We start from the raw sequence: 24,791 nt of genomic DNA on the forward strand, positions 1-24,791 counted from the left end.
ATGGCTTATGGCCTTTCTTATGAGAAGTATATGTACAATTCAAGTTCGAAAAATATTCAGTTACCTATAAATCAAATATATTTATTTAATTATTTTATTGCAAGTTTGTACATAGTTATAATGTAGATTTAAATGTAGTAATTTTAATCTTTATGAGGTAAATGTTCTATTATAAATTTTAGAAATAATTGTGTTAATTTCTTATTGGATTTTGATAATTCTTACAAGCTTGAAGAATACGTTATTATTAGTTATGTATCAAATGTGTAACTCTTTTTAAAATTAAATTGTAGCAAGTTTGTGTGTAGTTATAGTGTAATTGAAATAAGACTTGAAGAATACTTAAACAATAGCTGTATTTTGTTACTATATTTTAATTAATTTGTTGCAAGTTAATTTTAGGAATAATTATGTTAATTTCATATTGATTTTTTTGGATGATTTTGTACATGCTTCCGTAACAAATGAAATACTTTTAGAAAATATGGATATCTCTTTCATCTCAAAATAATTTATATATAATTAAAAATAGGCAAAAGAAGATGATGTGGAACTTTTCTTTGCCCGATAATTTTATTAATCTTTTTATTTATTTTTCTTAATTATTTTATTTTAATGATTCACTTTATCTCTATGGTTTGCCTAGTTTTTTAAAATCATAATCTAACTTTACTATTTGAGAGAGAATTATAACAAACTTTGAAAGTGCGTTGTTAAGAATTTTCAAAAAAGTTTTAACTTATGAAATCTTGATGGATAAATCAGTATCATTCATAAATCACAAGTATTTTAATTTCTTTGACTCATTTATTAACCTAACAGTTTTATTCTTTCTCCTACGAAAATAGAGTTTTAATATTATAGCAAGCCACACTTTAATATATCATTTAAAGAATTTTCAAAACAAGCAATGTTATAATTTATAATAACTATAGTAGTGAATCAAATTTTAAATTAATAATGAATTAATCAAAATGAGTCATCGCACTGCATGAAGCGCAGTCAAATTTACTGATAATAAAATAAGGGCAATCATATGTAAAGGAAATTGTCATGGTCTACTATTTGTAGATGATGAAGTATTAATTGAAGATATATAGAAAAATATTAATGATAGACTGGAGGTTTAAAGATAGTACCTAGGATTCGATAGTTGAAGATGAGTAGGACAAAAGCGAAGTTCTTAGAAGATAAGTTTAGTGAAGTAACTGACGAGACAAATGTGGAGATGATTATTAATATACAACTCATTCTCAAATAAGCAAAATTTCAAGTATTTTGGTCAAAGAAAATATGAAGATCAATGATGATGTTATACATGGTATTGGAGTAGAGTGATATGGATGAAATGGAGGATTAGCGAAAATGAGATGGATGCATGAGCATACTTGTTGGAGAGATAAAACTAGAAATGAAGGACGAAGTGAAATGACCCTCGTGGTTAATGTCACGACCAATTCACCCGGTTATAGGGGCATCTACCCTAACACTTAAGTAAGGGAAACCTCGTAACCCAATAGTTAAAAACATGCGAAAATTTAAAATAAACTGAGACTAAAGAGATTTTCAAGATTTATAAGTAAAACATTAAGAATTTTGAATTAAGACTGGTAAAGTAATTAAAAAATATCACGCTTCGACCTATATCCTGGACGTGGCTGGCACTCGAGAACCATTGTTGGCTCCAAATGAAGCCTTGACCTGGCTTACTTATTTAGCGAAAGACTCATTTAAGATAAATACTTTTAAAAAAAGTAAACCGTACTGCTCAAAATATAACCTAGAAAGTATTATAATAACATTCACTGTCAAAGTGGCAACTCAAGTCTCAATTTAACTGAAAAGAAAAGTAAAGACATATAAATTAAACATCAACTAACTCTGTCGATGAAGCCTCTAACTGTGTGGGATGTCGGGAAGATCCCCGATCATCGTAACAACTGAAACAAGCAAGCAATAGAATAAAACATAACCAACAAGATCCTCTGGAAAGCAAAGAGGCTCACCAACTGACTATGAGTGCTCCACTTGATTAACAAAGAGCTGGATGTTGATCCTGGTTATATGTATTTGCATCATAAGATGATGCAGGCGAACTAGTATCAATACAATAAATGTAAGAGTATGCGAGTGGAAATGCTAAATATAACATATGCTTGAAAAGAATCTGAAGAACTAACCTAACTGAACTCATTTCAATATATATTTTTTTTTTAAAATCAAATGCAATATAAAAAAAATTGTTTAAAACATGATGTCAACTTTTTTATGTATGCAAAGATATATAAAAACTCTGAAATGTATGTAAAAATACAAATAAATAGTGTATATAAGAATACAATTATTTCTATAGTAGTTTCTCTAATCGACAACTGCCACTTAAGAGCTATTGTGATGATACAATGTTTTGTCTCACACTATCAGAGTCGTCCTATACCTTGCCGAGGGTATAGAACATAAACTACTAAGTAGATCCACTAGTCTATCCTAAAAAACACTAAAGGAATCATCTAAAAGTATGATCTTTTCTACCAACGGTGGATAAATGGTTTATGGCGGCTCGGAGTTATCTGAACCCCATATCAGTGCTCAATACTACTCCCAAAATATACTAGTTCTTAATGTTTAAAATAACTTCTTTCTGTGATTTGAGATAATTATTCAAAATTTAGCTCAAACCCTATCTTGAAAGTCAGTTTCCTCTCTTACAAATTGTGAAAGCATTACTCTTTACTGAAAACTAGCCCAAATGCTCTTTTGAAAATCTCAGTTTTCTTTCTTGTTTAAATGTGAAAACATGTACTCTTTACTGAAAACTAGCTCAAAGGCTCTTTTGGAAATCTCAATTTTCTTTCTTGTTTAAATGTAAAAACATTTACTATTTGAGAATACATAGTCCCGATATACTCTTTTGAAAAGACTTCAATCTTTACTCTTTAGTCAACTCAAAAGTTAAGTCTTAAAACAAAGTTAAAACATTTATAAAAAAAAATTGAAAACTTTATGAACTTCTCTCGACTTAACTCTTAACTTCTTTTGACTTGACTCTTTACTTACCTTGAATTGTATTTATGGATTCAAGGATCATGATTTGTGATAGGAAAAATCTCATGATGTTTTGCAATAATTTTAGATAGTTAACCAGGAGAAACGATCAAGAAATCACTAAAAAGTTGCTCCGCGATGCGGAGGTGTATCTAAATTTTGATCGCGAAAATACTTTTTCAGGTAGCACAATCCGTGACTACTCCACGACGCGAAATGATTTTTTTCAAAACTGTGGGGTGGGTCCGCAACGCAGCATGCGACACCAAATTTGCCTGATTTTTTTATCTTCTTTTTCCAACCTAAATTCTACTACTATTCTCAAGTTCTCTTTATATTAAGATACCCACTATATATCCACACGAATCTAATTCAAACAACTCAAAAAAATAGTATTTAAACCATAAGAAACTCCTCAATCTCAACCTGACTCAAGAACGAAGATCAATTATAAGAACGACATTTAAGATTCATCAACTTTCAAATTTCTAAAACAAATTTCGCTGAAATAAACGTGATTGGCACGGGGGTGAATGAATCCAACTCTATGAAGAACTCACATACTTGTAGGGATTACTGATTGTTGAAATCTACAAGCGTTTCTTGAAGATCTTAACGATTCAGACTCTTTCTCCTATTTTCTCCTCTTTTTTTTCTCTTCTTCAAAAACCCTAACTAAGTTCCAAAAGATTAAATTGAATCCTATTAGTTTAGACCCCAAATTAATTACCAAAAACAAAAATTATTAATTGGGTGGTGAAAAGACCATAATGCCCTTTAAAAATTCGGATCGGACTTTCCTTATTGAACATCCAACTTCCAATGGGCATAACTTACTCATACGAACTCGAAATCGCGTAAACTCAAAGGCGTTGTAAAGATTATTCAAAGGTATTTTCTACCAAAATTTGGAAGTGCTCCTAACTCATCTTGAAGAAGTTATAGACATTTGTAATTGACCAGAAACTTAATTTTTCGTAATCTAAATGAATTTTCATATTTTCATTATTTCCAAAAATGACTATTTCACGTGCTTAGCTTCTTCCTAACTATTTCAAGTTGCGAGATGTTACATGAACACTCCAGGGATCTACTCTAAACAGGTACAAGAGCTACTAAGAGTACAACGCAAGATATGATAATGAAAAGACAAAACTGTTGGGTTTTAGCAAGTGTGAATGGGAAAAGAAAAGAGCAAATATCAAAAGTGAGGGAACTACTTTGGAGAGAAAATGAAAAGTCATTTGCAAAGTGCAAATGAAAAGTCATTTCTTATAAATTTGCAGGTAACGGTAACATTCCGAAAAGTTGTTACTCTTTCCGAAAAGTCATTACTTTTTGAAAAGTCGTTACTTTCCAAAAAGTAGTTATTTTCCTAACAGACACAATTTTTTGAAAAGTTGTTATTTTTTCCAAAGACACAACTTTCTGGATAAAATGGTCTGAACAGATTTCACTGATCAGACATGTTCCTTGCTGAAAATGGCTATAAAAGGAAGTCAATTTTTGATTTTTTAATCACTGAAAAAAAATTTCTTTCTCTACATTTATTTTTCTCTCAAATAAAATCAAAGTGTCGATCGACTGAGTCTGTGTGACTTGTTGTTGTTCTTAAGTTCGTTGAAGTTAAAGAAGTTTGAGGTACCGCTATTTCTTTAACAGGTTTAATCTGTTTTATCTTAGGAGAAATTAATCCATAACCTTGGGTACAGTGAGGGGATTAAATTTCTTAAGGACACACAGTAGTTTCTGTGGACTCGGATTAATTCTTCTATTTTAAATTTTTTCTGCTTCATCTTGTTTCTGTTTCTGTTTCTGTTCATTAACTTCATAAATACAAGTTATTGTAAGAATAACAATTTTATAACAATCTTAAGAAATTTAACAGTTTCTGTATTTGAGGTTTCTGGAGATTAAAACCTTTATGGTTTTCTACTCTGCTTGAATTTTTAAAATTCATTCGATTAACGATTAAAAGAACATAAAAACTTTATCGTTAAATCAGAAACAGTTTGTGTAAAGATTTGTTCTTTACTGTTAGTATTTTAAATACTTAATTTATCTGCCATTTGTGACAGAAAAAAATGACTAATTCAAGTCAAACAAATGTTGGAACAGTAAGTGCTGCAACAACAACGGTTGCACATAATCGTTCAAATGCTGCCTTAGCACCGGCTGAGAAACCTGCAAAGTTTTCTGGAGTCGACTTTAAGAGATGGCAGCAAAAGATATTCTTCTATCTCACTACGTTGAGTCTGCAGAAGTTCATCAATGAGAATGTTCCTGTTATGTCAGATGAAACTCCGGCTGATGAACGATTCTTGGTAACAGAAGCATGGACACACTCAGATTTTTTGTGTAAAAATTATATTTTGAGTGGTCTGCAAGATGATTTGTACAATGTGTACAGCAATGCAAAAACCTCAAAAGAACTCTGGGATGCTTTAGAAAAGAAGTACAAAACAGAAGATGCCGGAATGAAGAAATTCATTGTGGCAAAATTTCTGGACTTTAAGATGATAGACAGTAAGACTGTCGTCACCCAAGTTCAAGAATTGCAGGTCATAATCCATGATCTCCTTGCTGAAGGATTAATTGTGAATGATGCTTTTCAAGTGGCTGCAATTATTGAAAAGTTACCTCCATTGTGGAAGGACTTTAAAAACTACTTGAAACACAAACACAAGGAGATGACTATTGAAGATCTCATAGTAAGGTTGAGAATCGAAGAGGATAATAAGGCTGCAGAAAAGAGGTCACGTGGTAATTCAACAATATCTGGAGTAAATTTTGTTGAAGAAGATTCCACAAAATTAAAGAAAAGAAAGAAATCATTTGGTCCAAAAAGCAATCCTCCTAAGAAGAAATTCAATGGAAACTGCTTTAATTGTGGTAAACATGGTCATAGGGCTAATGAATGCCGGGATCCTAAGAAGGACAAGAAAAAGAAGGATCAAGCAAACTTGGCTGAATCCAAAGGAGAAATGGATGATCTATGTGCAATGCTTTCAGAATGTAACTTGGTTGGAAATTCAAGAGAATGGTGGATAGATTCTGGTGCCTCATGTCATGTTTGTGCCAACAAAGAATTATTTTCATCATATACTCCAGCACTTACAGATGAAAAATTATTTATGGCAAACTCCGTTGTTGCAAAGGTGGAAGGAACTGGCAAAGCCCTATTAAAGATGACATCAGACAAGGTGGTGACTTTGAATAGGGTCTCATATGTTCCAGAATTGAGAAAGAATTTAGTTTCAATTCCAGTTCTGACCAAGAATGGATTTAAATGTGTATTTGTTTCTGATAAAGTAGTAGTAAGCAAAAATGATATGTATGTAGGAAAAGGCTACCTTAGTGATGGCCTTTTCAAACTCAATGTAATTGCAGTTGATATGAATAAAGATTTTGCTTCTTCTTACTTGCTTGAGTCTAAATGTTTATGGCATGAACGTTTGAGACACGTTAATAACAAAACCTTGCGAAAACTGATTAACTTAAATATTTTGCCAAAATTTGAGTGCAATAAATCAAAATGTCAAATTTGTGTTGAATCTAAGTATGCTAAGCATTCTTATAAATCTGTTGAAAGGAATTCAAATCCTTTAGAATTGATTCACACTGATATTTGTGACATGAAGTCAACACCATCACGTGGTGGGAAACCGTATTTCATAACTTTTATTGACGATTGCACTAGATATTGTTATGTCTATTTGCTAAATAGTAAGGATGAAGCAATAGATGCATTTAGGCAATATAAAACTGAAGTTGAAAATCAGTTAGATAAAAAGATCAAAATGATCAGAAGTGATAAAGGTGGAGAATATGAATCTCCATTTGCAGAAATATGTTTAGAAAATGGAATAATCCATCAAACTACTGCTCCCAACACTCCTCAGTCTAATGGAATTGCAGAAAGAAAAAATCGAACTTTAAAAGAAATGATGAATGCATTACTTATAAGTTCAGGTTTACCACAGAACTTGTGGGGGGAAGCTATCCTTACAGCAAATCAGATACTTAATAGAGTGTCTCACTCAAAGACAAATGTAATTCCATATGAGAAATGGAAAGGCAGAAAACTCAATTTGAAATATTTCAAAGTGTGGGGATGTCTAGCCAAAGTCCAAGTTCCTATACCTAAGAGGGTAAAAATGGGACCTAAGACTGTGGATTGTGTATTCATTGGATATGCCGCAAACAGTAAGGCATGTCGGTTTTTGGTTCATAAGTCAGAACATTCGGATATTCATGATAATACGGTAATGGAATCAGATAGTGCTGAATTTTTTGAACATATCTATCCGTATAAAACTAGACTTGAGTCATCTAGTGGGTGATCTAAACAACCCATAGAAGAACCAAAAGAGAATGAACAAAATGAAGAAAGTCCAAGACGCAGTAAACGTCAAAAGACATCTACTGTATTTGGATCAGATTTTGTAACATTTCTTCTTGAAAGTGAGCCTCAAACATTCAAGGAAGCAATGTTGTCTAGCGACTCAACCTCTTGGAAGGAGGCTGTTAATAGTGAAATTGAATCAATCTTAAGCAATCATACTTGGGAGTTGGTTGATCTTCCTCCAGGGAACAAACCGTTGGGTTCAAAATGGATCTTTAAAAGGAAGATCAAAGACGATGGAACTATTGACAAATATAAAGCAAGACTTGTTGTCAAAGGCTTTAGACAAAAAGAAGGTGTTGATTATTTTGACACATATTCGCCAGTGACTAGGATTACGTCAATTCGGATGTTAATTGCACTAGCTGCAGTATACGGTCTTGAAATTCATCAAATGGATGTGAAAACAGCCTTCTTAAATGGAGAGCTTGAAGAGGAAATTTACATAGAACAACCTGAGGGTTTTGTAGTTCCTGGTAAAGAAAAGAAAGTGTGCAAACTTATTAAGTCACTTTATGGGCTAAAACAAGCACCAAAACAATGGCATGCAAAGTTTGATCAAACCATGTTGGCAAATGGATTTAAGATCAATGAATGTGATAAATGTGTTTACATTAAAGATACTCCAAAATCAGGAAGTTATTTTATGCCTATATGTAGATGATATGCTTATAATGAGCAAAGACATTGCTAATATAAAAGCTACAAAGCGTATGCTTGCTAGTAAGTTTGATATGAAAGATTTAGGAGTTGCTGATGTGATATTAGGAATTAAAATTCTAAAAACTCCTAACGGTCTAGCATTGTCTCAAACTCATTATATTCAAAAGATACTTGAAAAATTCAAATTTTTGAATTTTAAAAGGGCAAAGACTCCAATTGATGTAAATCTTCATCTTGCAAAAAATAAAGGCGAAAGTCAGTCTCAATTGGACTATGCTAGCGTATTGGGAAGCTTAATGTATGTCATGAATTGTACACGACCAGACATAGCTTGCGCTATCAGTAAACTGAGTCGATACACAAGTAATCCTAATCATAATCATTGGTTGGCAATGAAGAGAGTTTTGGGATACTTAGATTACACTCAAAACTATGCTTTACGTTACAACAGATATCCAGCCGTTCTTGAAGGATATAGTGATGCAAATTGGATTACTGGGTCAACTGAAACAAAATCCACAAGTGGATACGTTTTTACTCTTGCTGGAGGAGCAATATCTTGGAAATCATCCAAAAAAACATGTATAGCTCGCTCTACAATGGAGTCTGAATTCATTGCTTTAGACAAGGCAAGTGAAGAAGCTGAATGGCTCCGGAATTTCTTAGAAGATATTCCATTTTGGCCCAAACCAATGGCCCCTATATGCATACATTGTGATAGTCAAGCTGCAATAGGAAGGGCTGGAAGCATTATGTATAACGGCAAGTCTCGTCACATAAGACGAAGACATAACTCTGTGAGACAACTACTCTTTAGTGGAATTATCACAATTAACTATGTGAAATCAAAAGATAATGTGTCAGATCCACTTACAAAAGGCCTAAATAGAGAGGGAGTTGAGAAATCATCGACGGGAATGGGACTATGGCCGAGAACAAGTCATCGTGGCGGTAACTCTACCTAGAAGACTGGAGATCCCAAGATCTAGGTTCAAGGAGATAAAACAAAGTCATTGATGACGGTTCAACATTGTCAAAGGAAAAAATAAAATAAAATATTATTATTATTTTATGGTCCATTCTCATGATGAGACAATGTTTAGTAACTAGGATAAAGACATAAGGACTTTTTAATGGTTTCTAAGTTTGATACAAGGAATATCAAATGGTGTATCTATGGGATAACACATTTAGAAATCACCTATGTAAGTGTGAAGTGTAAGCCGCTTCAAGGAGAATCCGGTAAGGCCAGTTCTTTAAGCACTTACTATCCAAGATGTGTTCATGGCTGAAACGAACAAAACAATGAGAACTAAGAATAGTTCAAGGGTTGATTGTGTGACATATGTTGTCTAGGTATACACCAAAGCTCGACGGTTCAAAGATATCAAATCTACCGATTGACCGAGTATATCCGATATATGTTCACTACGGAAAGTTTAAAGGGAAACCTACTTATCCAGATGCAATTAACCTTTACCTACAAGACACACAAGTTTTTTCATGCATATGTTTTAACAATAGCCTTCCCCATTCATGTGGGGGATTGTTGGGTTTTAGCAAGTGTGAATGGGAAAAGAAAAGAGCAAATATCAAAAGTGAGGGAACTACTTTGGAGAGAAAATGAAAAGTCATTTGCAAAGTGCAAATGAAAAGTCATTTCTTATAAATTTGCAGGTAACGGTAACATTCCGAAAAGTTGTTACTCTTTCCGAAAAGTCATTACTTTTTGAAAAGTCGTTACTTTCCAAAAAGTAGTTATTTTCCTAACAGACACAATTTTTTGAAAAGTTGTTATTTTTTCCAAAAGACACAACTTTCTGGACAAAATGGGTCTGAACAGATTTCACTGATCAGACATGTTCCTTGCTGAAAATGGCTATAAAAGGAAGTCAATTTTTGATTTTTTAATCACTGGAAAAAAAAATTTCTTTCTCTGCATTTATTTTTCTCTCAAATAAAATCAAAGTGTCGATCGACTGAGTCTGTGTGACTTGTTGCTATTCTTAAATTCGTTGAAGTTAAAGAAGTTTGAGGTACCGCTATTTCTTTAACAGGTTTAATCCGTTTTATCTTGGGAGAAATTAATTCATAACCTTGGGTACAGTGAGGGGATTAAATTTCTTAAGGACACACAGTAGTTTCTGTGGACTCGGATTAATTCTTCTATTTTAAATTTTTTCTGCTTCATCTTGTTTCTGTTTCTGTTCATTAACTTCATAAATACAAGTTATTGTAAGAATAACAATTTTATAACAAAAACTCCCATCACATGGAAGGAAAGGTAGAAGTTGCTGGAAATTATCTTCGTCTTCACCTACGAGACATCACTGATCCTGCATTCAAACTATGCCTTAAAAGGCATAACAGAAATAGTATCAGTATAACCACATATACTGATAGCCATCATCGATCAACTAAATACCCACCGCATAATATACAAAATCAATTGGCGACACATGCAATAAGAGAAATTATTTCTCCACCTTATATTCCCTACCATATCAAAGTTCTAACCATACTTGTTTCGCTCTTGGTCATACCTAGTCATTATATCCCTTTTAAAGGCCTTCCACAAATAAATAGCACCAACCCGGTCAACACCCATGACAACCTATCCTTCACTCTCATATCTCTTCAACTTGTAATCTAGTATTTCACCTATCAAGGATTATTATTCCCAACTTTAACAACAATAAACCACGGCTACATTCTATCTAACAATGATTGCACCAGAACCCTTAACTTTTCCTTACCCGATTTGGTTCTCTACCATTCACAATTTCTTTGTACAACCGGATGCCTCCAATTCACCTCAACATCGCAACCCCCACATAATAGAACATAAGTAAGTAAATAAAATATTATAAACATGCAACATACCGAACGTATACCATATCGATTATCTCATTCTCAACAATATGCATTTATATATCAAAAATTCATTAGTTCTATCATGAAATTCAAATTCATAGTGTTAGTATACCGGAGCGTGATATTCGATTCAATGTTTATGTCAGAACAAGGCAATCGATCTCATATTTATGTCAGAACGTGACAACCCATCCAAGTTGGTGTGTTGGAACGCAACATTTGATGCATTCAACAAGCCATAATAACAATCACAAGTATATTCTCAATAATCATATATTCAAGAAGTGATCCAACGCATATAGTTATTCGTTCATACTCATTACAATTAGTGTGATCAATAACTCAACATTCGCATACATGCTTGCATCATAATGAAGAAAATACAAGCATACATCATACAATCATAAAATCATAACTATCACCTACACCCTATTCCACAAACTAAGGTTTTCTCCCACAATATACGTCGAATGTACCACTTAAGGATATACACATAATCAACCCTCGTTCGGCTGATGAAGGCCTAAGAATGAACTTTACGCAGTGAATAATAGATTTTTAACTACTCAATTAATAAACTTAGCCTACCTGGGCGCAAGAAATTCATAAAGAGATTGCAAATAACTTTTCTAATTTCGAGACGGCGGGACGGTGCATTTGATCGGAGATTCCCCAACTACTGCCATTCCGTTAGAAGTCTCATCCTCTTCTTCTCTCGAGATTAGAGCAACTTTAAGAGAGTTTATGGGGTGATTTACGTCAAAAATAAGTATTTTAGAAAGAAAGAGAAAATAGGATTTTGTGTTATTTACATTTTGTCTCGCCTATCTCACTCTGGAGCCTACTTACCCCGTCGTGGCGCCATCGCTCTAGCGGCATCTGGCCCGCCCTGGTGGGACCCAGTCAATTTTCCAAAGTTTTGTTTTTCCTGAATAACGATGGTTGGGGTCGTTACAGTTAATAAGATGAGGGAATCGAGATTGAGATGGTTGAACATGTCACTACATCAAAAGTGATCTTTAACGGCAATTAATTAGAAATTGCCGCTAAATATGTATTTTTGGTGGCAATTGACATTATTTGTATATGTACCTAAAGGATTTAAAGACATTGTATCTAATGACACTTAACTAATGTCCATAAAGATTTTAGCACTCTTTAATAATGTGTCTATTTATTACCGCTAAAAGTTATTTTTGTTGTAGTATGTGAAGATGAGATGGACATGTGACCTAGTGAGGAGGTGTGAGAGCTTGACTATGGTGGATTTAAGAAAAGGTAAAGGTAGGTCAAAAGAATACTGTTGAAATGTGATTAGACAAGACATGACAGACATGAAGCTTATAATTATTATTATTATTATTATTATTATTATTATTATTATTATTATTATATAATTACTATCATGCTATATAATTCTTATATTTGATTATTATATGTTGTTTATTTGCTTCGGTTATCCTACTACTTTTTTTTCATATTATCCTTTTCCCCATTGTTTTAATATAACTTCTTCATTACTCATGTATTTTATTTCATACCTAATTTTATATGCTTTAACCTAAGATTTATATAAAAAAATATGTATTTACCTTCACAAGATCAAAAGGATAAGGTTATATATAACTACTCTTTCTAATACCCTTTATCAAATTATCGTGAAAATAATGTTATTATTGTATTATTTTCACGTTCATCTCTAAATTCTTTTTTCTTTTTAATATTGGATAACAAGATGCAACACCTTCTTCCTAAGGCTCTTTCAATTTTCATTTCACATTACTAGCTACTTATCACTTTTATATTACTCTTTTTGTTTAACGTGACATAGTTTGATTGGATAATAAATTTTTTAAAAATATATAATTCAAAAATTATAAAATAAATTATAAATTTGAATAGGATAACATCTTGGCACACTAATTATTGTAAGACACTCACATTAATAATGCCACTCCTGAGTCTTCATAAAGAATAATAAGAAAAGTTAATTAAAAGTTGTTTGTAGAAAGACATGAAAAGCGTGAAGTAGAGAGCTCACATTTAGTGTATGATTAAGTATTCACATGAATAATAAGTGTATATGTGTGTATATATGTTATATAAATCTCAAATTTGTAGAAAACACTCAATTCAAAACAATGACAACATCTCAAATTTCTCCTCCCAAATATTTACAAGAGGAGCCAAGTGAAGAGTGGAAGAAATTTTTCTCTACCCTACCTAAAGAAAAAGGATGGATAGAATCAACTATATACAATTATCAAGGTTTTTGGTCATCATCACGATCAATTCAAGGTGTGATTGCATTTCAACAACAATTCCAAGCTCAAGATAGTGATATCATTCTCGTTACAAGTCCAAAATCAGGAAGTGTTTGGCTAAAATCACTTCTATTTGCGTTAGTGAATCGAAAAAATAATCCTATTTCTCAACAAGATCACCCTTTACTTGTCAAGAACCCTCATGATCTAGTTTTGTTCTTGGAACTTGATCTATATGCTGATGATCAAGTTCCTGATTTTTCCTTGTTCACTTCACCTAGACTTATGGCAACTCATGTTCCCTTTGCTTCATTGCCAAAATCAGTCCAAAACTCAAGAACCAAACTTGTTTACTTATGTAGGAATCCAAAGGACGCATTTATTTCTATGTGGCAATTTGCAAATAATTTAAGACTTGATAATCACAAAGATACCAATTCCATTGAAGAAATGTTTGATCATTTTTGTAAGGGTGTGAGTATTTATGGACCATTTTGGGATCATGTGTTGGGTTATTGGAAAGAAAGTAAAGAAAATCCTGATAAAGTATTTTTCTTGATGTATGAAGAAATTAAAAAGCAACCTAAAATTTATCTTAAACGCTTAGCTGAATTCTTGAAATGTCCATTTTCCAAAGAGGAAGAAAATTGTGGAGTTGTGGATGAAATATTAAGATTGTGTAGTTTTGGAAATTTGAGGAATTTGGAGGTGAATGTCAATGGAAAAATGTTGACTGGAATAGCAAATAAAAATTTCTTTCGTCAAGGAGAAGTTGGAGATTGGAAAAATTATTTTACTGTTGAGATGAATGATAAACTCAATCATATCATTGAACAAAAGTTTCAAAGATGTGGATTAAAATTTTTGTATATTTGATTAGACATTAATATGTTATAATGTGAACTTTTGGATATCGTTTATTTATTTTCAAAATCAATGTAAGAGTAGTTGTGTTTAGGAGTAATGTAACAAGAACATGCAACAAAACCTATATTGTTGCATTAATATATAACAGTATACATATCCGCACGTCACATAAAAAAAATCAACTTATGATTAATTTTATTTCATAAAATATTAAATAGTTCAATTATTTTTACATATTTATCCTTTATTACTTTTATGATGTATTAATACATTAACGTTTTCTCCATGTTAACAATTTATAAATTTTTACTTTTCGCATGAAATATTAAATATCATAAGATTAAGTGACATGATGATTCATTTTAAATATGTTTTTTTTGGCCTAAAAATTTTCAAATGTCTTTTGAAAGTTAAATTTATATAAAATTATAAATAATTTAATAACAATACAAAAATGTACAGAAAATTCAATACGTAAATTTAATTTATATAATTTCTTATTAATTATTAAATTAATCAAACATAAATAGTGAATTAATTACTTGTCGTATTATCTTTAAATTATTAATTTAGATATGTAATTTTTCATAGAAGAAAATAATAATTTATGTCTTTAACAATGATTAAATGTCGAGGAAACTTATCAACTTTTAGTATTCTAATTTAACAAATAATGGGTAAATTACTTTTATGACTATTATAAGATTTTCCATTGATTTTAGTACTTATACTTATTGTTTTAATAATATGTTTAATCTCTAGTTATTATTAGTTTTGGACTTGGTTAATCACAGAAAGATAATACTTACTACAAATCCATTTTTATTATTAATGGAAAGATATTGAGCGCGCATAATAATTCCTAATGTTCTATAAATAATAATGACAAAAAAAATTATGATACTTCTACAGTAAAGTAATTTTATAAATTTGAATAGATCTTATTCTTTTTTTTATTATCGTAGACATTGAGATTTTGTGGGAATATACAAGATGCGTTCAATTCGAATTGAGATTCTATATACTGTGTTCAAATCAGATAAGGATTTCATGGAGACTATTCAACCCTAAATCCTAGTTTATGCCTATATAAAAGGTACTAGATTCCCTTAAAAGACATCTCAAAAATTTCATAAAGAGAACAAGATCTCGAATACTCCACAAATTGATGGTTTATTAAGAGATCAAAATCTATATCATGAATTAGTGGCCCTCAAATCATGGATAAATCCTAGGAGAGTAGAATTTCTTCATATTTTAATTATATGATTTATTTATTTTCCATACGTTTAAAATTTGTTGCAAACAATTACTATCATCATTATTGTTATTATTTGATTTTGTTGTTGCTATATTACCACAAGAATTCTAAATAATTTGCCATATGATGTAATAGTTTTTTATTTCATAATACCGATAATCTAGTCATTTTAACGTTGAAAGTTATATTTGATAGAATTTTATTTTTAAAAATAATTAGATCTCTTAATAAAAACATGTTTTGGTACTTTTATTTATGAAATCGAAAAGGGGACAAATAGAATGTAGTATCCATTAAATAATTTATTTGATTATAATTTCAAAAATATTTTTAATTCAAATTGAAATAATACTTATTTTGTAATTGTAATTATTGAAATTACACATGATGTTTAATTTCTACTGCACTTCCTTTCAAAAAAAAATTTAGTGGATATTTAATTAGCTACACTTACAAAAAGTGAGAAGACATTTTTTTTTGATAAATTTATATTAATCATATACTTTTGCATTCAATCAAATAATTTAGAAGAAAAAAAATTCTGTTGGTTTGAATCTAAACATTACAAAATATCAGTTGGCTATAAATACAATACTTTGGGTTTGACAATTGACATTTGTTAGAAAAAGTTTTTACCATTATAATTTTAGAACAGTTTCATCTTAAATTCAAATAAATTTGTCTTTATTTATTTTATTATATATTGTAATTTTAAATTAGCTTGAATTTCAACTTCAAAATCAAAATGATCAAGTGATTTATTCCTACGTTGTCACTTGCCTTAATGAAAATGCATTTTCCTATCCTTTAAATTATACAAAATTGATAATACTTTTTTGGATGAAAAAATTTCTAAAGTAAATTTAGGAATTCACCAGTTATCTCAAAATTCAAAAAGATAATTGCATTTACATATATTTAAACTAACCGCACTAATTTAAAAGTATTAAAAATAATTAGAATGACAAACAAAAAACTTAATTAATTAATTTGAAAATCGTAGGAGAGAAAAACTAATCTTATAAATGTCAGTAAAAGGTAAAATAAATGTGATTCGATTTTAGTTATATCCTCTTTTTGTGAGTTTGCATATTCATCCATTTTAAAATTTAAAATACAAATTAAAAATAGTTTTCATGGAAATTTTATCTGATTTGCAATTCAAGTATATTATTATCCAAATTATTGTTTTTTTGAGTAGTACTGAGTACCGATATGGGGACGCGAGTTCATATTAACTCGAGCCCCCTTAATCCATGTAACCAACATGGATCGAAAAACTATAATACTTCATATATAAGTAAAGTTGAGTTTGTTATTGAATTTTTTTAACGAACTAAGTGTTTTCATTGTTTTACAAGCTTTTATATATTGCATGTGTTTTATTGCTTTATATTAAGTCACGTTATTCATGGGTTGAACAGAGTCAATATAAGTGTTCCTTCTTACTCTTTTTCAAGCTTAAGTTGTTAGCATTCCAACTTGCATACTCATGTGCCTTTTGCTTCATTGCCAAAATCAATCATGAATTCGAAAATCAAACTTATTTACTTATGTAGGAATTCTAAGGACATTTTTATTTTTCTACGGCATTTTGTAAACAATTTAAGATTTCATCACAAAGATACCAATTTCATTCATGAAATGTCTGATCTTTTTTGTGAGGGGTTGAACCTTTATGATCCGCTTTGGAATCATGTGTTGGTTAACTGAAAATGAAGCATAGAAAATTCTAACTAAGTACTTTTCTTGATGTATGAAAAAATTAAGGAGAAACCAATAATTCAGCTTAAACAATTGGCTGAATTTTCGGAATGTTAAAGAAAATTTAGTGTGGTGGATGAAATATTAAGAATGTGCAGCTTTGAGAATTTGAGAAATTTGGAGATGAATACTAATGGAAAACTATCAACTTTAGAGGGAAATAAGGTGTTCTTTCGTCAAGGAGAAATTATTTTGCTACAGAAATGAGTGATAAACTCAATCATATCATTGAAGAAAAGTTTCAAGGATATGGATTAAATTTTTCTTATGTTTGATTAAGCTATAATATGTTATTATATTGTCAATTGAATGCAATTATATATTTTGAAAATTAATGTTATAGGAGTTGTGTTCGCGAGTAATGTAATAAATATAGACAATAAAAATTCTAATGTTAGTATCAATACTATTTTAAACGTTCATTACTCAAATGTGTTGCAAATTTTGTAGTAAATTCCAAGTATTTCTTTGTTTTTTTACAAGAAGTCATGTTTTTGTTAATACTATAATAGTGTCAATGAGGTTAGAGACATTTTTTTTTTTGAATTGGAGATTATTTAATTCCACACAAATTACTAAAAATGTCAAATCATCAATTTAGGACTCAAATATGATGGTCTTTAGTTTTTGTTAAGATGTCCAAAAATATGTGTAAATTTATCCAATTGCTATTTTCTCATAATAATTCTATATAAATATAAAAAAATTTAACCAAATCTTGTTTTAAATGAAATCAAATTAAAGAAAATGAAGGGTTTTTCTTTTTCTTTTTTTTGGATTTGGAATTACCCTAAATGTTCGTGAAAGAAAGAGAATTGGGTCGAATTTATGAACAAAACTACATCAATTACACTAAATGGGCCGGCGTCTATATTGGGCCTTCAAAGTCATTGCGATAAAGTTGCACAAATAGCACTTCTACTTTATTTAATTTGTACACGTGTTTTAAAAGACTGTTGGAACTTGTTTCGGGGCTCGCTCTGAGGTGGGACTTTAGCAAAATGCCTTGAGACTCAAGTGTGAGATTTAGTTCTATAAGACTTACGCTCTAAGAATGCCTAACGTCAATGCTCGGGGCTCGCCTAACAGATCTTATACAAATTATATGTTAAAATCTTTAGTTCACACTGTTGACCCACATAATTTTTGAATAACTGATGATACTTCAAGAAAAATTTAATCTATAGAGATAAGAACATTGAGTGTAACTCAAATAACAAGTTGTTGCATCACATCTTTACTATTTGATAATATCGTGAAAGTGATTATACATTACGTAACAGTTCTTTTAAAAATATATAATGAAATTTTACTTTTTCACTTATCATTGTTCTTCATGGTTTTATCATAAATCTCAAAAGTTATCATATTTTATTTAGCTATTTGAAAGTGATTTTATTTTTATTCATCATTGAGTGATGTTTTTATTATAATATTGATAAGTTTTATTTGTTATTTCTTTTAGGGGGATGAATTGTATAGTATGATAAAAAAAATATTTTTGAAAATAATGGTTCTTTGATTATTAAAAAGTTAAGATATAAATTATTTATACTTGTATATTCATGTTAAAAGTTTTATTTTCTATGAGTTTCATTAATTATGTTTGTAATTATTTCAATTTTTGATGCATTTTTATAATTTTGTATTATTATACTATATTATAAATTAAAATTTAAAAAATTTATAGGACTTATGTCCCACGTCGTGAGGCTTATATCTCGCCCTAAACTAAGTAAAACTCCTCGCCTTACTCCCCGCCTTTTAAAACACTGATTTTTACATATTTTTGAACAAATTCTTTTAAACATTTATCACCTAAGAATATATGTTTTTTCATAATAAAAAAAAAGACACTAAAATGCTTGAACTTTACCTAAACTTTAATCACATGTATTTTCATTACAATAAACTTCACTCACATGACTAAAGTTGTTTAGACTTATTTTTGATAAATTTATTAACTTAAATAGTAATCTCAAAATTGAATAAATATCAAAGAAGTTATTCTCTCCCAAAAATCCATGATAATATATAGGAAAATTATTTTAAAAATAAATTCTATATTATCTTCCTTCCTATTGTGTGACTGGCATGAAAGTGAAATCCCATATGGAAAGAAAAATTCCAAAGAGAGGAATAAAGGTATGGTGAAGATCTTCTTGTATTAATATGAATCTTAGATTTTGTGGGGACTAAAAGGGAAAGGGGAGGGTGAATAAATATATTCGTCAAATAAGGCTCATTCGTTTTTTATTCAGATTCGTTATTTATAATAAATTAATAAATATATGATCAGTGGCAAAATTAAAAATTTTAATAAGATAATTTAAATTGTTATAAAGAATTTTGAACTATCTCTAATACTGTAATGAAAATTCCACTTGTGTCGATGAGATTCAAATATCTGTATATGTATCAAAATATGTTTTATGTCCTCTAATTTATGTGACAGCAATTTTTTATCAAGAAAATTCAAATGCACGATTTATACAAACCTACCTCAATAATAATTATCGCTCCACCGTTATTTATAATTTTTGTTCACACACATATATATAGAGTTTTATTATTTGATTATGATTAATGAATATATACTTCGAAGTGTTTGATTTGGAGGGTACTTTACATTTTTTAGCTAGTCAACATATTTATCTATGAAAAAAATTAACTTAAAACTTTTAAAAATGACTTTTTAGCGAAAGTAAAAAAAAATAAAATTTCATAAATAGTATATCAATCTTATATATTATATCTCGCACCTCTGAACATCTTGTGATACCCTCCTACCACCCCACCCAACCCACCCTCTCATCTCACTCATGTGTCCACACGTCGAACCCTAACCCTCGACCTCACTTCCCTTTACCCTTTATATTTATTCGCTCTATTTTTATAATATTTATCTAAATTACACGTATAAACATATTTATTTTTGTATACTTTTGATAAATGTCACTCTCAATACTCCACAGAAGAAGAAGGTAACCACATTCCCTTTTCCTACTTTATAGTATACTATTAAAATTTGGCAGGAATTAAATTCTGTTATGTATTTATTAGAGGGACACAAAAGGGATTCTCATCAGATTTTGTCTATCATTTCCTATTTATGTAACAACCACACAAATCTAGGGGGAACAAGAACTAGTACATTCCTTCTATTATTACTTTCTCACAATATCTAACTCATATGTTTGTTGCTTGAAATTACTCTCTCCGGTTGTCTTTACTTGTTCATATTTAATTTCGTACGTGTTTTTTAGGAAACAACACAGAAAACGATAATTTTACTGAATTACGTTCTACTCATTTGAAAAATAAGTAGAAAATAGTTCAGTTATAAATTATTTTTTAATTTTCTAAACTGAAACAAATATTAAACCTTTATATCGTGTACAAGACATATTTTTCATGATGACTAGTATGTATTATTATACATAAGTAAAACTTACGAAATATGCAAATGTTTATTAGTGCATGGATATCATGATATATATTTATAAGTGTTAGAAATTACACGTACAATACACACCTTTGCCTAACTTATAACAAAAGTTTCCTCATATAATCCCATATAATAGATGATGAAATTATTTATTTCATATTTAGCTAGCTATTTTTCTTGAAAAGGAAATAAATCGTTGCTATAAATTATGATATATTTATCTAAACTTAATTTAGACGAAATTGATATATAAAATCATATCTTTCAAATTGAGCATTATATACTTAAACATTTTCTTGAAAGTCGAAATGTATATTTGATTGGTTGATCAAAATAATTATAGCTAGCTAAAATATAATCTTAGCTAGCGTTTGGCTATAGATTTCCAAATATTCTTGGCAAATATTATTTGAGTGAAAATTTGGGTGAAATTTCACCATGTGTTTGGCCATAAAATTTGGGAAATATATTTCACCTTTTTAGAAAAATATGATTTATACACACAAGTTTTAAAAACTATCAAAACTAACTAAAAGTTTGTATTACAAGTCAATTGAATGTTAGTTACAACAATAATGTCCATGACAATGAAGCAATGTGTTAATTTGGAGTGAGTGCAACAAGAATTATTCCATACATCGTAAAGTAGATAAAGTACATGATTTTGTTACTTAAAGCCAATTTTTAATAATTTTCATTAACAATCATATCATTATTTAATATTCACTAAATATTTCATCACTATTTTGGTGTTCACGTAAAAAATGATGTAATACAACGCAAGCAACTACTAGAGAGGGTGTTTTTGTAAAAGATAAAAGATTGGGGTAAAATTTTAATTTTTAAAATATCCCAAATAATGATATTTGGTCCAAATACTAGAAAAAACTAGTATTTGGAAATTTGGGATATTTGTCAAAAAAATTTGCCAAATAATGACAAATTGTATGGACAAACATTATTTGCCAAATTTATACCTATAAATATAAAAAAAATGGATTCAAAAGAAATTCACAATATGTTAATAATTGAATTACTCCGCAAATCGTAATCATAGCCTATATTTGATCAAATTTTAAAAAGTCAATAATATTTAATTTTTCTTGAAATAAATTAATCAAATAAGATCCACTACTTTCTTTAAAAATATTTTTTGAATTTTCATAATTTGTGGCTTTCGTTTAAAGCAAGGTAAACATTCTTCAAAGAGAAAAAGATTATGTCAGAAATTATAGACAAAGACACGTCATTTTTAGATTTCTGACGTGGATGATGAGCTGGCAGACAAATCTAAAATGTCCCTTGACTAGTACGAACAGGCAAAAAAAAAAAGAATAATTAATTAATTTTGAAGAAAAGTTAAAAAGAATAAAATGGTCCATAATATAATAACGTGAAAACTTAATATAAAGTTCTGCTCAAAATACTGCCACAAGTCACGTGTGTTAGTGTGATTTTCAAGATCTAGCATGAGTAACTGTTTTTTCGTAATAATATTTACTCACTCCGCTCAAAAATCTCAAATTATCTATCGTATTTTTTTTATATCGGAATTTCAAATTATTTATCGTATTTTCTAGAATCTCAAATTATCTATTATATTTTTTTTATATCGGGATTTCAAATTATCTAGCGTGTTTTTCTTTATATGTTTGATTAAGAAAATAATATTGTTATTGTCAATTTCACTTTTTGTCACGATCCAAATCGGGCCGCGACTGGCACCCACACTTACCCTCCTATGTGAGCGAACCAACCAATCTAAACCTTAACATTTCAATATAATATCAACAGAAAGTAATGCGGAAGACTTAAACTCATTAATAAAATCAATTCAATAACTATTATTATCCCCAAAATCTGAAAGTCATCACCATAAGAACATCTATGATCAATTTACTAAACTAAGAGTATTCTAATAAGCTAAAAATACATAAAAGCTAGTCCATGCCGGAACTTCAAGGCATCAAGACATGAGGAAGAAGATTCCAAGCTAGAAACATTAGCTCACCCTGAAGATCCGATGTGACGAAGACTGACTAGAGTTACTGTTGAGTCGAAGATGACGGCACGTTTGCTGCACTCCACAATTAAACAAGAAGAAAACAATAAAAGTAGGGGTCAGTACAAAACACGGGTACTGAGTAGATATCATCGGCCAACTCAAAATAGAAAACAATATATACCAAGTAATATCATAAAATCAACTATGATACTCAACATGTAGCAACAACAAGTACTATATCATTAACAATTACCGTCAAGTTCACACATGAGAACTCAAGCCTCAATACCATACTCATTTGGGAATTATGTTCATTAGATTGAGTATATTAACATCTTTCAAGATTCATTATCTTTATTTCTCTTGTGTCGGTACGTGACACTCCGCTCCCTCATATTCATTAATCCTCTCGTGTCGATACGTGACACTCCGATCCCCTACTACTATGTGTCGGAACGTGACACTCCGATCCCCTAAATCTACGTGTCGGTTCGTGACACCCGATCCCCTAAATCTACGTGTCAGTTTGTGACACCCGATCCCCTAAATCTACGTGTTGGTTCGTGACACCCGATCCCCTAAATCTATGTGTCGGTTCGTGACACCCGATCCCCTAAATCTACGTGTCGATTCGTGACACCCGATCCCCTAATCTCATTCTATCAAATCATCAAGTCTTCTCCCTTACCAAGGCATCATCAATCTCATCACTTTAGTTCATCAAGCCTTCTCCCTTACCAAGGCATCATCATTAAAAAGAGATTAGGTTTTTATCAAGATTTGGGATTCAATAACTTCATCATGCTTAATATAATCTCAATTATATAATCACGTTCATGCATGCATACAATTAAGCACATAGCAGGGTTTACAATACTAATCAATACATATCATTCTCTATTAAGAGTTTACTATGAAAGCATGAAAACCATAACCTACATCCACCGAAGATTTCGTGATCAAGCAAGCAATTCCTCAAGCTTTGTTCTCTTCTTTCTCTTCTTTCTCGTTCGACTTTCTCCCTCTTTCTCTTGTTCTTTCTATTTTCTTTATTCAAACCCTCTTTCTTTTATCCTAATTAGTATATAATTAAGAATAAAAGATGGCAATAATAACACACTAATTAACTTAAGGTTACCTCTTTTATCCCCCAAGAAATTGAGTTATTAATATAAACCCACGAACTTTATAATTAAGGCAGGAATAGTCAAAAACGTCCCTTAAAATGTGCAAAGAAATTCGACCCAAACTAGGATTACACAGCCTACGACGGCCCGTCGTGCCTGCGACGGTCCGTCCTGCAGGTCGTCACAAGGGTCAGAGACTCAATTTCCACTGAAAAATCTGTGACGGTCCATCACGCCTGTGACGGTCCGTCCTGCCATTCCGTTACGAAGTTCAGAGAGTCGATTTTCAGTACCCAATTTCAGATTTTCTAAGTGTTTTGAAATGAGACCATGCGACGGTCCGTCGAGCCCATGACGGTCCGTCGTGGGGTCCGTCGTCTCAGCCTGTTTTTCCAGAATTAAAATTTGCTGCTCAAAACGACTAAATAGGTCATTACAATAGATACCAATTTACCCATCGTTCGTCCCCGAACAATCACAAGAAGGAAAACAAGGGCGAAAAGGAGTACATGAATCTGTAAACAGATGTGGATATCTTTCTTGCATATTGGCCTCCTTTTCCCAAGTGGCTTCTTCAACGGGTCGATTCTTCCATTGAACTTTGATGGATGCAATCTCCCTTGACCTCAACTTGCGAACTTCTCTATCTAAAATAGCAATAGGCTCCTCCTCATAAGACAAATTTTCATCAAGCAGAACTGCATCCCAACGAATGATGTAGTTTCCATCCCCATGGTATCTTTTCAACATAGACACATGGAATACCGAATGCACTACGGACAGCCCTGGAGGCAAGGCTAACTCATAAGCCACCTCCCCTACTCGCTTAAGTACTTCAAATGGTCCAATATACCTTGGACTTAGCTTACCCCTTTTACCAAACCGCATCACCCCTTTCATTGGCGAAACTTTCAACAAGACTTGTTCACCCTCCATGAACTCTAAGTCTCTAACCTTTCGATCTGCATATTCTTTTTGCCTACTTTGCGCCACTAGAAGCTTTTCTTGAATAGATTTCACTTTCTCTATCGAATCCCTCAAAAGATCAGTACCCCAAGGTCTAACCTC

General features: G+C 30.9%; 1 protein-coding gene across 1 annotated transcript; it reads left to right on the top strand.

Moving 5' to 3' along the window:
* The first annotated feature begins 12,923 nt into the window (after positions 1 to 12,923).
* Positions 12,924 to 14,315, top strand: LOC101260818 (cytosolic sulfotransferase 12-like). The gene has a single exon (XM_004239407.4). It carries the CDS (start codon positions 13,054 to 13,056, stop codon positions 14,125 to 14,127), a length of 1,074 nt encoding a protein of 357 aa, XP_004239455.2. The 5' UTR covers positions 12,924 to 13,053; the 3' UTR covers positions 14,128 to 14,315.
* Positions 14,316 to 24,791: the final 10,476 nt, after the last annotated feature.

This window comes from Solanum lycopersicum, chromosome 5 (genome assembly GCF_036512215.1).
Source record: "Solanum lycopersicum chromosome 5, SLM_r2.1".
Taxonomy (NCBI): domain Eukaryota; kingdom Viridiplantae; phylum Streptophyta; class Magnoliopsida; order Solanales; family Solanaceae; genus Solanum; species Solanum lycopersicum.